Below are 22,275 nucleotides of genomic sequence, written 5' to 3' on the forward strand. Positions count from 1 at the left end.
TAGTTGTGCAACAGAAAACTCAGAATGGACAGATAGTCTAGCTAGCTGTCTGGATTTACCCTGCAGAGATCTGAGGAGCAGTTAACCATAGTCCTCATAAATCCACCAGAGTTTAAAACACAAAGGAAGCGGAAGGAAACGGACATCCGGCCTAAATAGTAGTAGTACACGTGCCTCTGTAAAAGGGGACTGTGTGATACCATTTAGACGCACCACTTTTGGACAAAACATATTGTCAATAATAGGAGGTAAAATCTGGAATAGCTTGCCCCTCCCAATAAGAGAGGCTCCTACATTCAACACCTTTAAAACTCACTTAAAACAGTGGCTTCTAGAAAACCAGAGATGCACTCACTTTTAACTGTCACACATTTCATCACCCATACACTTTCACTGTTAAATTGAGTACAGAGGTAGATGAATAATTTCTTTGTCATCATGTATTTTTGTTTTGCTTTGTTTGTTTGTTTTGTCAATGTATATGTCACCATTATGTGTACCTTTTAATGTATAGTGAATGAGTGCTGTATGACTGCTGGCTGTCTCTATGTTAGTCCTATGTTACCTGCCTAGGGACTGCAGATGAAAAGTAGTTATTTTTACTAATTCTGGCATATTTACATGGTGTTTTTATACAACAATGTTCATGAATATGCATGGTCCCTATCAAATAAACCAATAAAATAAAAAATAAAATAAAATAAAAATAAAAATAAATGAATAAATCCGGCGGAATTTCCGTCGGCAACAGAGCAATCCCGGAAGTGGAATGAATATAGACTACTGTGCACTATACATGCATTTTAAACCATTGTTACATGGATTATCCCTTATTTGTCTGTTTTGAAAACATCATGAAATTGCGATGTTGTTTTATAGAAATTTACATCACGACTATAATGATTATAGAATCCATAAAATGTGCTGTAAAATATTTGGGTGGCATAAAAATGTCTGAGCCACATATCTAGGGATGCTGTCCTTGTATATACACCGCATGACTACACAGGCTTAATGGCTATCCTGTAGTACTGTTATTATCCACCTCACATAAATACCTGTATATGAATTCTGCTCTAAGCACCCCCTTCTTTTCGGTCGAGGTAAGAGAAACGTATTACTCAGTGGATGGCTAAAATTACACTATTTTTCTAGCAGTAGTCCTACATCCAACATTTCTGGGAACAGTCAACAAATGAGGACTGGTCTGTGTGGCTGAATCCAAATAACACCTCCATTAAATAAAACAAATTACCTCCTTTGTGCCTGGTGTTGGTGAAAAAGATTGCCGCCCTCCTGTTCATTGTGCTTCCCACCATTATGTGATTATTGTGCTTTTCTTTTCATTGCCCACCCAGATGAAATATCTGCAGAGGAACAGATTGTTTTTGTTCATCCACAGCATTTGACGTGTAACATTTCACAATCATATCTCTTTTTGTTCTAGTTAAATCAACAAACTAAGTACTTTTATTTTAATTATCATCCCTTAACTATGAAGTATAATGACACAGTTAATATTTTATCTTTTTTGCCGTCAAATTAATTGTTAAAATGAATCCTGTGAGATGTTTTTTTAATTAAAATTGAGTGCTTAATTGAATGCTTAAATTTCAAATATGATGGGAAGGACTCCATTAATCCAGAAGTAGCCTAAGGAAAGGTGTAACGGTGACATCCGATAAACCCTAATTTAAACCTGCAATCTGTTACTATATGCATGTTCATATGCAAAGATGACAGAACAGCTAGTGTCATTTGTTTAGCAGTTTCACCTTGTAGTTGGGAGGTTGGATTGATGGTATGATAACGCTATTCACTTAAGTTGACATTGTCAGTAGGGGTGCAGCGACCTAAAAGACCCCAACAGCATTGTTCATTAGCAGAGAATGGACTTTGGCAGCACATTTTATGGAAGTAATTCATCTGGTATCTTCCTTTAGATATCTAGAAATGTATAAGGTATCTTTTTCAAAGAAAGGGCGAGATTTAGAGAAATTGCTACTTAAGAGGGAGACGTTTGGTAAAATTGGGCACTTTAAACCTGAGAAGATTAAATTGAGGAACACTGGATCATAATGTCTCTCAAAGAACAGATTTTGTTTTTGCTTGAGAAAAGGATGGATGTTTTAAGGTCTACCATACTGACCTTTTTTAGGTTTGTTCTTAATATCGTAGGATCCAGTTGTGGAATGTAACATGTACATTTGTAAATGTAAGTACATTTACTCAAGTACTGTACTTAAAGGGATGGTTCGGAGTAATTTCCCCCAGGGTCCTTTGCACCATGACCTCGAGCCAAACACCCCCACCCCCCCCCCACCCCACCCCCCCACCCCCAAAAGCTTTTTTCGTTGATCTAACATTGGTCGAGTTAGCGCTATGAGCCGAATGGCTTAGTGCAGGCGCTAATGAAACCAAAGGTGTATCTCGTAAATTACCCCACTAATAATTCCCAGAATGGTACCAAACTTCTACAGTAGTACAAATAGGTTGGAAAGTTTGTTAGTAAACCAGGAGGTTATTTAAATAACACTTCTACTCTTCCGTGATTTGGGAAAAACCCAATAAAGTCCTTTGCAAAACTCACAAGTGTAAGGGAAAAGCTAGTGAATTCAACACTCCATAGAAATTTATTTATTTTGGCTTTTTGGGTCCTCGGCTTTACTAGGATAATGGAAGTAGTCTTCATCGAAATGTCTGCTACAGACACGGTAGCGCTTCTTCTTTAGCGTCTCGACTGGCGTTGTGATGTCCATTTTGAGAACAACAAGGACATGGAAGGTCTCCAGATTGAACCGTTTAACTTTTATACCACAGCCGGGATAGATAAAACTGGGTGGCATCTTGCCCTATCTTTTAACTCATGCTGCAGTAGTCTGAAGTAACTGTGTCTGACTATCTCACAACAATCCTCTGCTCAGTCACTTGTACACAGTTGTTTCCGTCAACAAAGTTTCACGCAAGAGTATAAAAATGTTTCGCTGAATTTTGAAAGTTTTATAAATGCTTGTATTTTCAGGTCAACACTTAAATAGTATTTCAGATATCATCCAGTTATCAATAAATTTATATGGAGTGTTAAATTCACTAGCTTTTCCATTACATTTGTGAGTTTTGCAAGGGACTTTTACGGGTTTTACCCAAATCACGGAAGTGACGTCGACGCAGCGGTAGCGGTATCAGCAGAGAGTAGAAGCCATCAGGCAAGTGTTATTTAAATAAACTCCTGGTGTACTTACAAACTTTCCAATGCCTCGTTTCGTTCGGGCAATTTACGAGATACACCTTTGGTTCCATTAGCGCCTGCACTAAGCCATTCGGCTGATAGCGCTAACTCGACCAATGTTAGATCAACGGAAAAAAGCTTCTGGGGGGGTGTTTGGCTCGAGGTCATGGTGCAAAGGAACCCTAGGGTGAAATTACTCTGAACCATCCCTTTAGAAGGTACTTGTACTTTACTTGAGTCTTTTCTTTTCATGCCACTTTCTACTTCTACTCCGCTACATTTCAGAGAGAATTGTTCTACTTTTTACTCCACTACATTAATCTGACAGCTTTAGTCACTAGTTACTTTACAAATTAAGATTTTTGCACACAAAACACATGTAGTTCATAAAATATGTCTCATTATAAATTATACTACCCAACAATATAATGGCCTACAAGTCCAGCTGAAATGATTGGATTGTTGGACTGTTTGGATTGTTTCCAGTTCCAAAAATGTGAGGATTTTTCTGCATTGAATACTTTTACTTTTAATACTTCAAGTACATTTTCCTGATGGTACTTACATAGTTTTACTTTAGTAACATTTTCAATGCAGGACTTTTACTTGAAACCGAAAATTTTAATGGTGTGGTATTAGTACTTTCATTTAGGATCTGATTACTTCCTCCACCACTGGTAGGATCGAAGAGATTGGAGCATACCATTAGAGAAATTTCTGCTTTGAACTGAAAAAAAAATGGAGATGCAACCTTCAAAACACTCTATCAAACAGATTAATTCATGCTTTGCAGGTGAATTTCCAAGAATATCAACATGAGGTTTAACTCTGTTGCTTTACTATTTTTAAACAGGTGAAATGCTGTAAATACTGGCCTGATGACAGCGAGATGTACGGTGACATCAAAATCACTCTGCTGAAGACAGAGACACTGGCTGAATACACAGTTCGCACCTTTGCCTTGGAGAGGGTAAGTTTATCTAAGATTTACATTTTGATGATGATATTCTTAGAATTAGAAGTAGTACATTAATAGAGGGGATTAGATTCTTGACAGGACTTACTGCTGATGGGTAAGAGGGCCAAATGTTAAATTGAGAGGAATTAACACCAGTAGCTATATGCCCCCCCAACCCCCCACCCCCATCTTTCCAACATAGCTGTTACAGTGTTGTGCCCCTGATGGCCTCCATCCTGTCAATCTCCCAAGGGATCTCTCATTGGAAGGGTTCAGAGCAATGCTGGAGTGACAGTGGCACAAACACAGCATTATCATCACACTGTCACATTCGCTTTCCATAGGCACACGCTGCTGCTTATTCAAATCGGCACGAATTTGGGAGCCGGTGACAGCTTGTTTTTTATAGCTCTTTTCCTTTCTTTTTTTTGAGGGGGGGGTGGGATTTCTGTCTTCAACAAATCTTTGCTTTTTGTCGCTTTACTTTGTCATCTCTGTACAGAGGAAGAAATTGCTGTGTGACTGCAGCAGCCTCCCCGTAGAGAGGAGAAACCTCCCAGCCCTCCCTGAGCTCCAAGAGTCTCAGTAATTCCTTTTCGTGTGTCTGTCACACTGCAGCTGCTACTAGCAAGTGATGCCCATAGGCCTTACTGTCCTCGAAGACCTAACACCCCAATGTAAATAATGTCCTGGTTGTCCTCACACTGAACCGAAAAATCTGTCACATCCATCACGGAGGGGGAATGTCTCTGAATGGATGGGAGAACGTCTTGGATGAATAAGGGCCTGTACTTTTTTACATGTAATGTTAATATGTGCTGTGTTTCTGTTGACAGAGAGGATACTCAACCAAGCACGAGGTGCGACAGTTCCACTTCACATCCTGGCCTGAGCATGGAGTGCCCTATCACGCCACTGGACTGTTGGCCTTTATACGAAGAGTGAAAGCCTCTACCCCTCCTGACGCTGGCCCTGTGGTGGTCCACTGCAGGTAATGTGACACTGAGCAGGAGCTCTAACCTGTAGTGTTATAAAACCAAACTACCAGTAACTTTTATTAAAAATATGAATGTTATCACAAGTAATGTTTCTGTTTTTATATTTATATAAGACAAGAAGTATTAGTAATAGATAGTATTTGTCTTTGGGAGGCTTAGGATTACTATGATGTGCAGAGTGAGGGTCACGCTTTGGTGGACTACACTCTGTAGCCTTGCTAGCTAGGCTACTTGTCCTTTGAAAAAATATTGAAACACAAACTAAGGTACGTGTCATGTTTTCTAAACAAGCTTCCGCGGTATATCTGTTCTCTGTTACATACAAATACCTTATTTCTGTGAAGTAACAAAAAATTTGCTGGTTCAACACAGATGTCTTCTCACTTTATAGTTTTACTTTTTTAAGGTGCATAACAGTGACTAATGTTTTGATGTAAGGTTACATCTTCATCAGAGTCCTTTTATTATTTATATGTAACCCTGAGTTAAACATTTTCAAATGCAAAATCATTAGTTAGAAAAGAAACAAATTTGGATGCTAAATACTGTAAAGACTGGACTCCAAAATGACTTTGCGCCCGCCATGGTTATTCATGCAAGATGTAATCTGTTTATTCCGATTTTGTATTGTTATACAGAATTACTTCCACAGAAGTTTCTCTTGCTGGTGGCCTAGCAAAGCTTCCATTAACTCAGTCAGTTAAGGGACTGTTCGTTATTTATTTCAGGGGCCACCGGAAGAGTTTTGGGATCTTTAATCAAAAAAGACCTGACCCTTCCTTCACCAGCAATACATTTTGGATGACCCTCCAAAATGATATGGAAAAAAGGGATGACCCTCCCCAACAATTTATTGATGCATTCTGTACTGGTTTGCACTTGGCAAAGATATACAGATACCCATTGTTTTTTTACAGCCATGACATACATGACTAAACCTCTGCATTCTCATCTTATGCATCACACTCCTCTGTTATGGTGTGGTGGCCATTTCAGTAGATTTACTCACTAACATAGTTGTGGAAACACAATAAGCATGGAAACTAAATGCACACTTCCTGCATTACTGCATTACTTCAAATACTAAGTTACTCATCTAGTAAACTAGTATTCACATGAAATAAAACAATAAAACATTGAGACCATTCAGCAAAGCACACTGGGAAATAACAAATTCAACACTGGTTGCTATGGACTCGTCACTAGGCTTCCTCAGTCATTGTATATTTTAGCATAGGTAAGCTTGCCGAAGCTGAACATTATTCAAAACTCCATTTCTCAGACAAGCATCAATTTGGGGGCTTGCATGCTACCACTCCTTCCTTCTCAAATGCCTTGAAAAGGCTGTCGTTTGCACAATTTCACAAATAATCACCGGGACCGAAAGGATGTTTGAGTCGGGTATGGCTGCAGCCTGGAGTCCTCCCGTCTCATTCATGCCCTCCCGGCTGGTGCAGTCCGCCAGCTTCGACTTTTCAAAATAAAAGCTTGCGTCTGGTATGTTTTCATACGGTGTTTTGGATGTTTTTGAACTAAACAGTATGGCAATCATGCTAATGAATAAAATATTTTTTCAGCAGATGTCTTAGTTACAACACGATGGAGCTAGCAAAGCAGTTTTGTGTTTATATGTGCGAGCGGAATTTATTCAGTTTGGGAAATCTCACGGTCTCTAAAGCTACAGTTCAAATTGTCTGGCTGACTAAACAGGGATCTGTTTAGTCAGCCCAACCCAGCCTCAACCCATCTGCTAGCAATAGGGGCTGAGACTGAGAGAGCTACATGGATAAATATGCACCAAACAAGCCACTTTGAAATTTTGCTGTTCTCATGAATACAAATGTTGGGTAACCCTCCCCCCTAGACTAAAAAAATTGGATGACCCTCCCATCAACAAAGAATAAAAAGACATGACCCTCCCCTATTTTCCTCCGGTGGTCCATTCCATAAATACCGAACGGTCCCTAAGGTACAGCCAGAACATAATGTAGTAAAAATGAACAAATCTTCAAAATGTTCAATAATTGTATGCCAAAACGTAACCCTATAATATAATAGTGTAATAATAGCTAGCACAGTGGCAGTAAGCGCAGTGTAGTCTAGCTTGCCCCTTTGGCCGCTAGTGCTAGTGCTAGCTAAGCAAACTCCATCTACGGAATGACCAATTGCCTCTTACGTTGTAGCTTCTTACGTTGTATTTCAAGACTCTGCAATTATCTTTTAAATCATGTAGTGCAATAACTTGTGTGCCTGAGGAGACATCCTGTATCCTGAGACATTCAAACAACATTTTTACTAACTATGGTGATTTAATGCTTCAAGACTGTGCATGGATACTCATGAAAAATGTCCTTTGTGTGCCAGTGTGGGGGCGGGCCGCACCGGCTGCTACATTGTGCTGGATGTCATGTTGGACATGGCCGAGTGTGAAGGCGTGGTGGATATCTACAACTGTGTCAAAACCCTCTGCTCTCGACGCATCAACATGATCCAGACAGAGGTCAGGTCAACTGCACAGCCAGATAACCACTTCACATTGAAATTCAAGTCAAATATCTCCAATTTGTCTTGCACTTATTTAGAAGGTTACATCACTAGTCATAATATGGTAACATGTCTCCACTGAATAACATATTTTTAAACATTTGGTTTTCCCTCCTGTTGTTTCAATTCAATTGAAAGACTGGGGGTGGGGGGGTGTTGTATTTTTATACTCCCCCTCTGGGAATCATGTAAAGGTCATTGCAATAGTTTTAGAAAAAAGATTTGCGTTGACTCTCAGTGTGCTGCGTAGACACGTGCTGTTCTTAAGATGTGCAAATAATTTGCATATTCAACCCTTATTATGTAAATCCAACATTGACTTAGCTGTTTTATTACATTTGTAGTTATTTGCAGGGGTGCTCTGATTAAATGCACAAAGCATATGCTTGTATACTTAGAAATATGTATTTATTCTCCAACAGCTTTTATACACCACTGACATTATAGCACATGTTTAATTCAGAACAAGGTTATGAAAAATATCTGCCTTTCTTCTTATTGTTTGATTATTTATTCACATCTACATACATTCTTAATCTGCTTCTGTCTGAACCTGCCTCCTTTGTAATGTCTGTTCAGCTGTTTGCAACCACACAACAACTAGACGATTACATATGCACGCCCACATGTGTGCACATACACAGCACTTGATTATGTTACCTATTGTCCTTTTAGGAGCAGTATATCTTTATCCATGATGCCATTCTGGAGGCCTGTCTGTGTGGCGAGACGGCCATCTTGGTGAACGAGTTTGCGGTCACTTACAAAGAGATGCTGCGTGTGGATTCCCAGAGTAATTCCTCTCAGCTACGGGAGGAGTTTCAGGTCAGTCTTAGCTGGATGGCAATATCATGACCTCCATCAATTTTTGAAACACATATTCTGAATTCTGAATTACACAGCCCACACACATTTCATTTGCATTTATAATGCAATATATCAAATATCATCAACGAAGTTATTTTATTTGCCTTAATGGAACATACTAGTACTATTGCTACTGTTACTTTTGGAAACAACAAACAAAATACTAAAACTAGCCCTCCTACTACTAGATTACTACTACTACAACAGTTATACTACCACAGTGTTACTAATGATAATACAGATATATAATTTCATTCCTTCTTTGATTTACCTACACTACTACTGTTACTACCACTTACAATAATAATACAGTAGTAATATTAATGGATGTTGCATGTAAAGGTGATAACTAGAGGTAACTATATTGATGATCCACCGTATACAATTTGGAGAGTATTATATTCGTATGTATGTGTTGCATGTATTCCATTGTGTACTGTACATTTGCTCAGTTAAGTTAAAACAGACTGCTTGGTGTTCAGACTGCTACATAAACAACAGACGATGACTAATTATTGTCTGTTGTGGAAATGTACTTTACAGCAGACATTTGAAAATCAACAACGAGTGCAGAAAGGAATGGATGGGCATGTGTGTGTGTGTGTGTGTGTCATGTATATATCCATAAATGTGTGTTGTGTGACTTTGTGCACAAGGATGTTTGTTTCCTTTCACTTTTGATTATGCGTGACTGTCATTGAAATCCTCTGCCTGGTTTGTAGGAATGTGGTCTCAGAACATTTTATTAGATGTTGATTAGGAGAGAAGAGAGCCAGCTGTAGTACCACATGATTTACCTGCGTCACCCCCACCTCCCCCCGCTGCAGAGCTCAAACAGCAGCTGCATTGATTCCAGGTTTAGCATTTCAAAGTAATACTAGAAAAAGGCTCATGCTCCCCACTTTAATTGTACTGTATACTGTGTTGTCCTTATATTCATAGGAATTATGATAGATGTATTGCTTAGAATTAAGGGAATTGTACTGTCTGTGGTGCGACACTCTGATTACAAACTTCTTAGTTCTTCATAAAGAAAAATGTTACGTGCCTCGCTTTGATCTTGTAAACTTACCCATCTGACATTATTGTTGAAAGTGAGCTCTCTGTTTTACTCCGTCATCCTGCAGACTGCGAACAGCAAACCGGTAGTACTGACATCAACAAATCACAGATCTATTATTGATGCTGTGTACTAATGATCCAAATATTTTTTTCATGTTGTCTAATGTAATTACGGCTAAACAAACATAGAGAGTTCATCAAAGAAAATTGGTATGCAATATTTCCCTTTGAGTTTTTTTTAAACTTCATTACATTTCCTTTTAGAATGCAGTCGGCCTAATTTATCCTTTATTCTTTCAAATCAGTTTGTCAACCTGATGTTCAGAGTATTTAAGATTCTTTCAATTAAAAGGATTGGATTCTTGGCATTCTCTGTGTCCCAGTCCTCCCTCCTTCTGTCTGATTCACTTATTTTTCTTCCTCCTCCTCCTCCTCCTCCTCCTCCTCCTCCTCCTCCTCCTTCCTACCATCTTTGACTTATCTGCTGTGTCTCCTCACTCTGCATGCCTTCCATCTTTTTAATTCTCTCTTTAATTTCATTTCATCCTACTGCCGCTCTCATCTCACCTGTTTAACGTTTCCATTTGCAGACGCTCAACTCTGTGACTCCCCACCTGGATGTGGAAGAGTGCAGCATTGCTCTGTTGCCCAGAAACCGAGAAAAGAACCGCAGCATGGATGTTCTGCCGCCTGATCGCGCCCTGGCCTTTCTGGTTACAACAGAAGGGGAGAGTAACAATTACATCAACGCTGCTCTTGCTGACAGCTTCCATCGGCAGGCTGCTTTTATTGTGACCCCTCACCCTCTGCCAGGCACAACGGCGGACTTTTGGAGGCTGGTCTTTGACTATGGTTGCACAGCAGTGGTCATGCTCAACCAGCTCAACCAGTCAAACTCTGCCTGGGTAAGGTCAACGTGTGATGTACTGTTTTATTGCCATTGATTTGTTGACACTATAAAGAAAAAAAGCTGTAGAAAAATGTTTGAGCCGCTGTTTGCTGTACAAGTTTTTACTTTCAGTTGAGGTTATCTGAACTTTACTTGAGACTTTTCCTGACATACCCTGCCTTTACTGTTTCTGTATCTTACTGTGCTTGGGATTAGTTCCTTCATGCCATTTTGTTGGGCTTTGATCCCTGACCACATTGATCTCAAAGCATGACTAGATAACACCCGCCCCAGTTTTTCCTCCCCCTCCTCAAGTTACATCTCTAAAAAATAAGCTTGCATTACCCTCCAGCCACATCTCAGGGTTCTTTTTGTTGGCATCCCACTTTTTCTCATGAGCATATGTCTTTCTCTGTGCTGCAATATTCCTTATTCTTTTTTTAACACTAATAATAAGTGGAAACCCAACACCCGCTCTAATGGCGATAAACTGATAATTAAGGACTTAAGGGCTCTACCAGATAATCAGGTGCCATACTGTAGAACACTTTAAAAGTAAGCAATTAATCTTGAAGTCCATTCTAAGGCATGGAAATATAGTCATATCTCAGAGTTTTTGTCAAGTGTATGGCAGCCAACTGTTAAGCAAATTAAGCTATCCTACAATTGAGACAGATGACCATATCATTACAGTAATTAAGCGTTAATTAAATGAAAGCGTGTTAAATAGCCTATGTGTCATTAAAAGAAAGGAATGATTAAACTCTTTCTATTTCTCTTCTATTTTTCTTAAGAAGCCTACAGTAGTAATATGGGGCTCCAGACTGATCAAAAGTATCTCCCAGTGTGTTCAGCCAATAATTAAGAACATCGTTTTGTTGGAGTTAAGCTGAAGGAGATTGGCAGACATCCAGTCCTTAATGACAGATAAACAGTAATGCTGCTGAATAATTCACGTTGGGACAGGTATGACTTGATATCAGCAGTATAATAATGGAAAGAAATAAGAAATGTCATGCTGATTGTAGTCTAAGGAAAACATGAAAGGAGAGATAAGATTGGCCCTAGAATGGACCCTTGTGGTACACCACACAGGGACACTGCCTGCATGGGGAAGAAAGAAGAAGAAAAAAACAAGAAAATATGCTGAATAAAACCAATCAAGGACAGTTCTGGAGATACTTTAACCTCTAAATAAGAATATTTTAATCCATTGCGTCAAATTCTGCAATGAGTTCAGACTTAAGACATTCCAGAGCACACAGAGCCTTAGGTAGCAGCTTTCATCAGTATGCCAAGGGAAATGTCAAGTACTTGTGTATATTCATATTACCTTGTATTAAAACCTATATATATTTAATATGTGTATGAATAACTAGTGAGTCACAAAAAACACCTACAGAAAGCCAAAGACATTGAAGATAACAGCTTATGCAGAATCTAGATTTTGTTTTTTAGGCATGAAGATTTACAAGCTTTGTGTAATCAAACTTTAAATATTAACCATGTAAAATATGTATTACATTGTATCACCTTGGAAAGGAGGTGCTTATTTTAAATTATGATATATATTTTTTTGTCCAAGGTCTACCTAAGATTGTTGTTAAACCGCCCTTGCATTTTATTCATTGTTTCTTGGATAGTGCTCTGGTGGAGATATAGTTATTGAGTATAAGTAGCAGCAGTGGCACTATTGGTTCTAAAGGGTCTAGTTTGTATTTCGTTTAAAATAGGGAATGTTTAAAGGGTTTCAAGGGAATCAACTTGATTAACTAAATCACCAAAGACTTTGTTGTTTTTTAATATGTAGTGTGTCCAACTTATTGAAGTCAGTGTGTTTGAAAAACACTGAACAGAACTGGTCTAAGAATTAAGCCTTGCAATGTCAAGTAAACTGTTTAGTTTATAAAATACAAATCACCAATTTCAAAATGATGTTTTTGACAAATAGAACCAACCAATCTAGGGTTGTTCCAGAGATAGCCACTCATCAACTTATGTTATGCTAAAAACTGATTCTGTCTGGCATGCACCTCAATGTTCACTGACTAAAGAAATGTGCTTCAATATAGACAGTTGAGTACTGCTGACGGTTTTCATTCATTGCTATTTGCAATAATAAACCCCTAATCTGACCTTGAGGGCCTTGACAGGCTTTGTAACTGTGGAACGATGGCAATAAGTTATATTGAATCTTGAATCATTGTGTAAGATGTGCTCATGAAATGTAGAAATTTTGTTTGTGTGCTGGCTTTTTTTGCATGCTGTTTTGTATCAGCCTGTGCAGTCTCTGGTAATAAAAAAAAGAAATTGTAGGTACCCCCTGTTCAATCCCACTTTTTATCCACTCCCCTTTAAATGTTTTTCATCTCTTTTCTTCCAGTGCAATTCAAGCTCCTTTGGGGTCTGGCCTGAAAATTGAGTTATAGTCACTTTAAGTTGTTCATTGCGAGATCTCGCTTTAAACTCTGTTATGAGTTCATTCGGGGCACTGGAGTACTCTGTCTCCCTCTTGTTGCAATCTCTCAAAGCGCATTACATCTCTCCCTCCCTGCGCTGCTTCTCTCCCCTTATTAACACCAGTAAGGTACCATAACACCACCTATTCTTTGTGGGCACACACTAACACCACTTTTGTTATTGCTGTTGTTATACTTGTGCGTCTGTGTGATGTACATTTTAGTGTTACTTGCCTCATCCCCTGGCTTACTCAACAAACTGAACAATCTGCATGTCTCTTCAACAGTATTATGTGCTTTTGTGTACAGTGCATGCATGCAGACCCCAACTGCATATATGCACACACTTACATGAACATACTGTACTTGCTTAAATTCATCGTTTGAAACAAAAAGTTCACTTTTCTTTGATAATCCAATGTTTTGAGAGCAAAGGCATTTTTTAGAGTACAGGTACTATATGTGCCACATTTAATCACTCCCCGCCCCCCCTTATCTCCCCCTCTACCTGTAGCCGTGTGTTCAGTACTGGCCAGAGCCTGGATTACAGCAGTACGGGCCTATGGAAGTGGAGTTTCTGTCCATGTCAGCAGATGAGGATGTCATTACTCGTCTGTTTCGGGTCAAGAATGTCACAAGGGTGAGTTATTGCGGTTCTGAAAAAGCCTGCACAGGACATGTTGTTCCACTCAGTGGTATTTCACAAAATGATAACTTGAACTTCATTAGAAATGCATTAGCTGTGGTCCTCACCAGTAATTCAGATGTGACATTTTACCTACATTACATTTAGAGCTGCCAGCTGTTATGTGCATCTAAAGAACACCTGACACAAGTTTTCAATGTCAAAGTACTATAGACTTGGCTGTAAGAAAGAAAAAAAATACTGTGTACCTGAAACCTTCAGATGAGGATTTGAATTTATATATAACTCATTGTATGTGTGCAAACTCAAAGGCTGAATGCTTCACTTAATGATATATTTCCACACAGTGTGCATTGTTATCAGTCTATTGCTTTCTTATGCATACACGACAGCATTTCCCTAGTGTATGCCTGATTGGACAGAGGGGGTAGACAAATGAATACAGTGTAAAACAAGTACACTCTAAAATATAGCCTAGAGATTTGTACTGAGCACAATGGCACATCAGTAAAAAAATGTATTCATAGACTGTATTATACATACTACAAAAGTTGTTTTGATATTCAGCAGTCCAGAAAATTCAACAAGAGCCGCCACCAGTGTTTCCATAAGATGTTTGCATAAGAGTGATACATATTATAAGAACTTTCTATGGAAAACATGCAAGAAAAACCCATTAACATACATGCAATAAAGGTCACTCTCTCCCTTTTTCAATTTCTTCTTGTCATTACCTAGATAGGCGTCTTCCCTCTCTTAGGTGCCTGCTGGCATACTAAAGAGGGGACTTTCATCATCATAATGCATGCCATATTTTTAGTCTAAGGATACTCTTTTCAAGCTTCAAAGCAGACTCTCTTTTGATTTGTTCATAAACCTTGTCACACATTTAAAACAAAATACAAGCATCTAGCATGTAGAGAATTAGAAACAGGCTAAAAAATGGCACTGACAGCTGACATAGAAGAGGGAGCATAGGGGATGACAGTGTGGTCTTTTCTCAACTTTTTCTTCTCCAGATGTGTGCATATGTATGAATCAGTCAATTTGACTTCACACACTTCATTGTGCTGATTGTGTGTATGCAGGTACGGTTTAAGCCTGCAAATTTGCATAAGCACATGCATGCATTCCACTCAGGATCACTATCACCCAATTATTGAAGAAATCTGTATGCAAGGCGTTTTCTTGCTGCCATTAGAAGCAGCGCGACATGCATTGCCCAGAACTTCCTTTCTTGATTGGCATCCTCACCTCCGTCGACTGCCATTGTCATTTCCCTCACTACCCATGGCATCTTTTTTTCTACTCCATGCACACCACTGTCTCGGAGAGGGCAACTTAACACAGCATGGGAGAAATCAAATCACACAGAAATAACACATCTCTCCCACTCACTGCCCCTCTCTCAGTGCATTAGTGTGTATACTTCCTTTGCGTGACAATGATATACAAGGGTAGGGAGTAAAAGTCAAAGAAAGTGCAATGTAAGCATATGTATGTGTGGGTATGAGAGAAGTACAAAAAAAGTACATAGTGTAAATCCCAGCTCCGCTGAGGCAATTCCTCCGTGCATCGTTGGTGTCTTTGCCAGCACAATTTGCATGACTTACAGTTCTCCACTGGTCCTTAAGTATTAGGTGATATTCTACAGGGCAAGGTTATGAACACACAGGGACCTCTCTCACACACAGCCCAGGCCCCGCGTACACCTGCAGACCCATATATCTTAAAGCCAGTCTGCTGAGTGAGCACAGCTGAGAGTGCCAGCATGCAGCCTGGGAGCACTCAAACACGGGTGTTAACTGGCACACAGGACTACTGAAACAACCAGAAAATGTAATACAACACAGAAACACGAGAGCACATGCATGCTCACCCACACACTACGAGTATACTCAGATTCCATGTGTTTTCTGTTGCATCCCAAGCTCCAAGAGGGCCAGCTGGTGGTGTGTCAGTTCCAGTTCCTGCGCTGGTCGGCGTATCGAGATGTTCCCGACTCCAAGAAGGCTTTCCTCAATCTGCTGGCTCAAGTGCACAAGTGGCAGAGGGAGTGTGGAGAAGGACGCACTGTTGTTCACTGCCTGTGAGTAATCTGCACAATCCCACACGGAATCAGCGGCCACAGAATTCCAACGACACCTCTGCAGATTTTTCCGCACATTTTAAACAATTAAAAAAGTAAAACTCAGAATGTTAATATATCTCCACCAAGTGATAAGCATCATGTACTGTAAATTAAAAGACAAGCAAACAAGGCAGAAATATGTTCGGTCTCCTCTCTGAAAAGGTCTCAGACAGGGAATTACTGCTGTTAAAGACTGACTTTTTAACAAAACTTTTATTTTCAGAGGGGAGTATCACAAACATGTTAAAACATGGTAAATCATGTAGTGCTTTGTGTTGTTTTGGTGCAATGAGATGTAGTGCAAAGTACTTTTCCAAGGTAGTATTTTCATAATGTATATAATCAAATTGTGGTGTAATGTGCTGTGCAGTAGTGTAGTGCTGTGTGCCCCTCTGTTGTCCTAAGCCCCCGGAGTGCACAACCACTGATGAATATGAATGGGCCGTCCAGCTCATTGCCAACCCATCACACGTTCATCCCCACCGCCCACATCCAAAAGCACATCACTCAGCGCTGTCACACAGTGTTACCCACGACAACCAGGAAAGAGATTATGGAGATCAAATCAATTATGGCTTAATACAGAATGCAATGGTTCTCACTACAGTAAATCCAGGACTGCCAAAGCACTGACGACGATTGATTACCTTAATATTGCTTGTATACGCTGCTGAGGCTTCCATGCCCACCTTCCCCACATTTGTCTCAGGAGAGAGTAAGTGGATTGTCCTCCACTGGTTTATTGATATTGCCTTTCATTTATGATGACCGAGACAATATTTCCGAGGAAATGCCACACTGTGCTGTTATTTCTCAATTGTCTCTTCTTTACACCTCTTCTCATGTCGCTATTTCTGTTTTAAGATATTGTGTGCGAATGCTGTATGAACAGTATCAAATGTTTTTCATGAGGTAGCATGAACACAAAAATGGGGTTATCAGATTACACATATTCTGCCCTGCTTACACTGTATTGTTGTCTTCCAAAATCCACTTAAACATATTAAGAGGCTCCCACTGGACATGGAGATATATTTGTATATATTGAAATAACTCTGCTGTTCATGCAATATGATAGAATTGTGATTGCATCATACTGACAGTCAAGGTCTGAAACCTAAATTGCATCTTAACGGGAGGCAAAACAGGGCAAGCTTAATGATATAGCACATTTCAAACACAAAGGCTATTTTAAAGTGCACAAATTATAATTTAAAACCATTTAATAAGACTAGTTTACAGCCATGATAGAGGCTCTGCGAGGCTGTACCTAGACACAGTGGTGCTTTAAGCTAACGCTAACATCAGCCTGCGAACATGCCCACAATGGCAAAGCTAATACTCTGATGTCAGGGGATTACCAAAGTTGTTAAAGTTCACCCTGAGGGGCACATGAATGTCAATCCATCCAACAGTTGCAGAGATATTTTATTAAAAACTAAAAAATGTCAACGTCATGGTGGAACTAGAGGAAATGGAACTAGAGGAAATCAGGAGGTCACCAAAGTCATTGGGATTCATCCTCTGGGGAACATGCATGTCTGTACATGTTTTTATGGCAATCCATTGAATATTTGTCAAGATATATGACATAAATTTCAAATATCTGGACCAAAGTGGTGGACCGACCAGTTGACATTTCATTCCATTGCTAACCCCTAGAGCCACACTGCTAGCTAAAATGGCTAAAATACACCGTTAAAGAATAAACACTGAATTGTAAATCAAATGAAAAAGATAAGCTAAGATGTTTGATTTTTTAAACACATCTTCCTCTCTGCAGTAATGGTGGTGGTCGCAGTGGAACCTTCTGTGCCTGCAACATTCTCCTTGAGATGATCCAGTACCAGAACATGGTGGACATCTTCTATGCTGTCAAAACTCTACGCAACTGCAAACCCAACATGGTGGAGTCCCTGGTAAGAGAGTCTGTAAATAAATAAAACTTTGGTTGTAAGTGGCAATAATCTGTCTATGATTATTCTTGTGTTTTCACTTTTTAATTAAAGAATATTGTATTTTTCCTCAGGACCAGTATCGATTCTGCTATGACCTTGTTTTGGAGTACTTGGACTGCTTTGAAGGTAGATAGCAACCAAATGTTTACCACAGCGGCGCTATACCATCTGCTGGAGATTTGATTTAAGGCCACCCAGTGACCCCTCTACTTTAATGTTTGGACCTACGGACTTGGCATTGAAAGGACTGCGAAGGAAGGAGAGGAGAAAAAAAAAAAACATGGTCAAAGTTCTAACTTTTAACCTTTAATGTACAGCTGTGATTTCCTCCTTGTTGGTGATGTTTATCTCTTTTGATATTTTTTGTGCTTTTCTTGGTCCTCTTTGCCTCCAGACTAAAGCTCTTTTGTGCTAAGGGTTTCTATAGCACCAAAACAACATTCTGAGCTACAAATTGGACCCTGTCTATTTTGAAGAAGGGTCACCTTGGCTGTGTTTCATCGTTTCATTCAAACAGTGAGGGGGCTGGATGAAATTCCAGAGTTACAGCAGAATTATCTAAACGTGGAAGCATTTTCTTCTCTCTCAAGAGCTACATACAACAGCAGTCCACTGTGGTTGTGGCATGACTTATCTACCATACCATAAACTGCCTTATTCTCTGATGATAGGACAGATTTATTTGAATCACTGAATAAATCTGAAAGGTTGTCATACTGGTGTACAAACAGCAACAAGAGATTTTAACAAGATACCTATAGCATTAGGATAGATCAGCCCAGTCCTCAGCAGTATTGATGCAGAAACTGTACAGTAGTGCAATGTGTTGTATTTTGCCATGTTTGTGCTGGATTACCATGTGTGCTATAGGTGGACGTTGCCATGGACCACAGCACTGGGCCTGGTGCCGCCACTAAAGATTCCTGTCTCATTACTGTCACAGTGCCAATCCCATTGACTGACTTGAATCCTCTCTTTACTTTGCTCTACTGCTTCATGTTGATATATGCCTACAAACAAACAGTATGTACTGCATCAGCTAATCTTCTCGCTCCAAAGTGATTGTTTGTATTTTATACCCAGCGGGAAAGAAAAAGGAGCAAGGGGGGGTGGGTTGTTAGAAATGTACTGACATGCCATAGTGGTGGTGTGAAAAATGATGTTCCATTAATGTCGTGGTGAAGTGTCTAAACTCAGTGCTGCGTTACAGGTTTGAGTATGTATCTCCTTTTACTCCTTTGTTGTCTGAGGCATTTGGTTGTACTGTCTCAGCAAGCTAAACCAGCTGTCAGGTCGGAAGCTTCATTTTGACAATTCTGACATAAATATTTGTTGTTGTCCCTAGTGGTGTTAAATAAATAAAGTAAATATAAATAAATAAAAAGGGGCAATAACATTGTGTGGAGGAAAAAAATTGCTACTTTGTGTCACTGCTGGTGATTGGTGTTTTCACAATGGAGGTCATTTTTAATATCCTAAAATAAAAATTAAACAGGAGGAATAGTAAGAAACATTGCCCCCACGCCCTGCTGTTTATATCACTGATCTGATAAACAAAATCCATTGTTTTTCACCGACTAGCCAATGCCTGGAGACCACTGGAACTGTTCACGCCTGAATCAATTGAAGAAACTCAGGCAGGTTGGCATGTGTGATACACATAGGGATCTAAGTCAGCCTCTAAAATGACCCAGGAAGCAATTCTCTTTGTATTTTTCTTATCATTTTGTCCGAGAAGCAAGAAATTATCAATTCTACACTCCATTATTACCCTTCAAAATATGTTATGCTCCACCATATCTCCTGAAAATCCTTTAAATGCAGGTTTTCAAGAAGGGCGGTAAAGGTATCACTCCAAGACCTGCCCTAACAAACAAGGAGAGACACCTTGAAGCCCACAGAAACTGAGAAATGGCAGCTAGGCGAACTTTACTGCTAGTTCGCAGCTCACAGTCTGGTTCAGGTGTGAGTGCCAGAATATGTGAGGAATCTAACAACATACCAACATCACCAGGCTCCCACAGGTTCACTGACAGAGCAGCTTGTTTTTGAGGAGGATGGAGAATGAGGTTGCTAGCGATCTGACCAGGATCACTGGAGGAAGTGCCTGGACACTTTTTCTCTGTTGGAAGGAATGTGTATATACAGATGTATATTATGTTATGTGAATACTATGTGAATAATATACTATATGTTTGCAGAGAGTAAAGACGTACAGTACAGTACTACATAACCATGGAGGTGAATGTGCTGTAAATGACCATTTTGTGAGTTTATTGGCAGAACTTTTAACAGCCGAGTATAAGCCGAATCTCCCTGTGTTCATTCCAGAGCTCTGAGTAAAACAGATCTGTCAAAGCATGTATGAATCAATTGTCTGCTTTGTATTTCATTTAATTAATTTCAGAATATCCCAATCCGCGTCATCTATTCAACCGCTGTTTTCCAGCAGCCACAACTGTATGAGGCGCATTGTACTTTAAACCAACATTAAACCATTTTTACCATTCCAAAATTTGTTATTATGCCGGCGACTGCCCTGAGAGTACCGTCGATTTCACATGTGTGTTTCTGTGAATACCGATGGTACATGACATGACCATTTTGTTTGTGGGGGCAAGGTGTGTATTTAATGAGAGAGACGGAGGAGACAGATGTATTTTGAGGTCGGGGAAAGGGGTTTGTTCTGAAGAATAACAGCGATCAACAATAAAAGGGGGAAAAAAGAGATGTGTTGTCAAGTCAATCATTGAGTGTTCTGTCAAAAATGCATACACAGCTTAAAACAGTCTGTGTGGTTTCATGATTGGTTTGTCAGCAGAAGCAGAGAACTGAAAGCTGGACATGGACTTCCTGTCTACAAGCCTCTGACCCTCCTGCGGTTTCTCATACGGATGTGGTCTTTTAGCAGTTCCCTTTGCCTTGAACTACATCGACCATTTGATCTATTCCCTTTTTTTAATCCCTCACCTTATTTTTTTCACCTCCCCCATCCTCAACTCCTCTTCCATTACTTTCATTACTCCGTCTCATCCTTCTCCGTCTCTCTCGCTTTGCTGCTCTGCCCAGAGTAAGGTGACTCCAGACCACAGACTTCCTCTCTCACCCACGGCTATGTTGAATAATGCAGCAGTCCTGCAAACTGATCCAGTGTTTAGCAGAGGGACATGCCAGATTAATTAGAGGACAAGACCCCCTACTGTTGGGTTTAAGACAATGTAGGCCATATGGATTCGCCTTTTAGATTGTTTGGAGATTAATTAACCTTAACAACAAGCTTTCAGATGTGCTAAAGGAGTGTGTTGGTAAATGCAAGTGCTCTGTAGATGAGATTTTCCATGTGTCATGGCAGTGAGAAGGAGCAAAGATGCATTATAGATTTAACATGACATAGATAAGGAGCTTATTCATGCAAGGCAGGTCATTTACACAACCCTATTTCAATCTGCAAGATTTTCTCAATTTCCTTTTTCACCTGCAGAAAAGTATATGAAATCCTTAGCGACAGGCTCCATCATCCTTTACTACTCAAATTTGACCGGTGGTTTAAATTAGAGGGTAATTGGAATCTTATCATTTCATTCTGATGGTGTAATGGCTGCTATGTGCAAGGAAACTTATCATGAGGCCAAGATTCAACTGGGTTTTGTCTTTTCTCTCTGGGCTTCCTGTCTTATATTCCTCCACTGATGGGCTCGATGGATGTCAGCATTCTCTCCGGTCTCCATGGTGAGTCTCACACTAGATACACTCTCATGTGGTGTTTCTGTAAAACGGCAGTGAGGGCCGACAACTTGCAGTGTCAAATGATGTAAGGAAGGATGGTGAGCTATGGCTGGTAACTCCACTAAAATAGCGGTTTCCAACCTTTTTTGTGTGACCATTTAGCTAATTATTTCAACAGTTTAATCATTAATTTTAGTAACAATTAATGAATTACCTTTAGCTAATTATTAAGCGTTATAAGCAGTTGCTTAGGGCCCCCTGGGAAATATATTTTTTAATTAACACAAGACAATAATGAAATAAAAATGGAACTTCTAAAATCTTCCTAAACAAAAACTGACAACATTAAGCTCAGAGACGGGCAACACTGACAGTTTAGGTAGGCTAATAAGTCATTTGCTGTCCTCTACGAAACAAGCACACAAGTATTCTGTGGTTAAAAAATAAATAAATAAATAAAAAATCACATTTGGTGGTTGTATTCAGTGGTGGAGGAAGTACTGAATCTCAGTACTTAAGTAAAAGTACAAATAACCAGAGATATATTTACTTTAGTAAAAGTAAAAGTACAACAATGAAAACCCTACTTAAGTAAAAGTAAAAAGTACCTGATTTTAAATGTACTTTAAGTATTAAAAGTAAAAGTACTTGCATAACGATTTATTCTCTTAATCTCTATATTCTAATAATTAAAAAAACAGTATGGGCTGAGGCATTTTAATTAAGTTAGTTTTAGGTTCATTTAATTGTGCTTACCATCTGTGGCCCAGTTTTACATTCTGATATACAATTCTTGTTATCTATCAGG

At 39.4% G+C, this 22,275-nt stretch overlaps 1 protein-coding gene across 4 annotated transcripts in view; it reads left to right on the top strand.

The window, feature by feature from the left end:
- ptprub (protein tyrosine phosphatase receptor type Ub) overlaps positions 1-20,467 on the top strand; it is a 166,368-nt gene extending 145,901 nt beyond the window's left edge. For all 4 annotated transcript variants that reach the window (XM_031298758.2, XM_031298759.2, XM_031298760.2 and 1 more), the window contains 9 exons: positions 4,083-4,199; positions 5,024-5,178; positions 7,550-7,685; positions 8,405-8,554; positions 10,249-10,563; positions 13,521-13,646; positions 15,584-15,741; positions 17,567-17,702; positions 17,813-20,467. In XM_031298758.2, the coding sequence (XP_031154618.1) occupies positions 4,083-4,199; positions 5,024-5,178; positions 7,550-7,685; positions 8,405-8,554; positions 10,249-10,563; positions 13,521-13,646; positions 15,584-15,741; positions 17,567-17,702; positions 17,813-17,875 (1,356 nt within the window). In that variant the 3' untranslated portion in view covers positions 17,876-20,467. The remainder of the gene's footprint in view (positions 1-4,082; positions 4,200-5,023; positions 5,179-7,549; positions 7,686-8,404; positions 8,555-10,248; positions 10,564-13,520; positions 13,647-15,583; positions 15,742-17,566; positions 17,703-17,812) is intronic.
- The last annotated feature ends 1,808 nt before the right edge of the window (positions 20,468-22,275 follow it).

The sequence above is a fragment of the Sander lucioperca genome, chromosome 10 (assembly GCF_008315115.2).
Source record: "Sander lucioperca isolate FBNREF2018 chromosome 10, SLUC_FBN_1.2, whole genome shotgun sequence".
NCBI lineage: Eukaryota > Metazoa > Chordata > Actinopteri > Perciformes > Percidae > Sander > Sander lucioperca.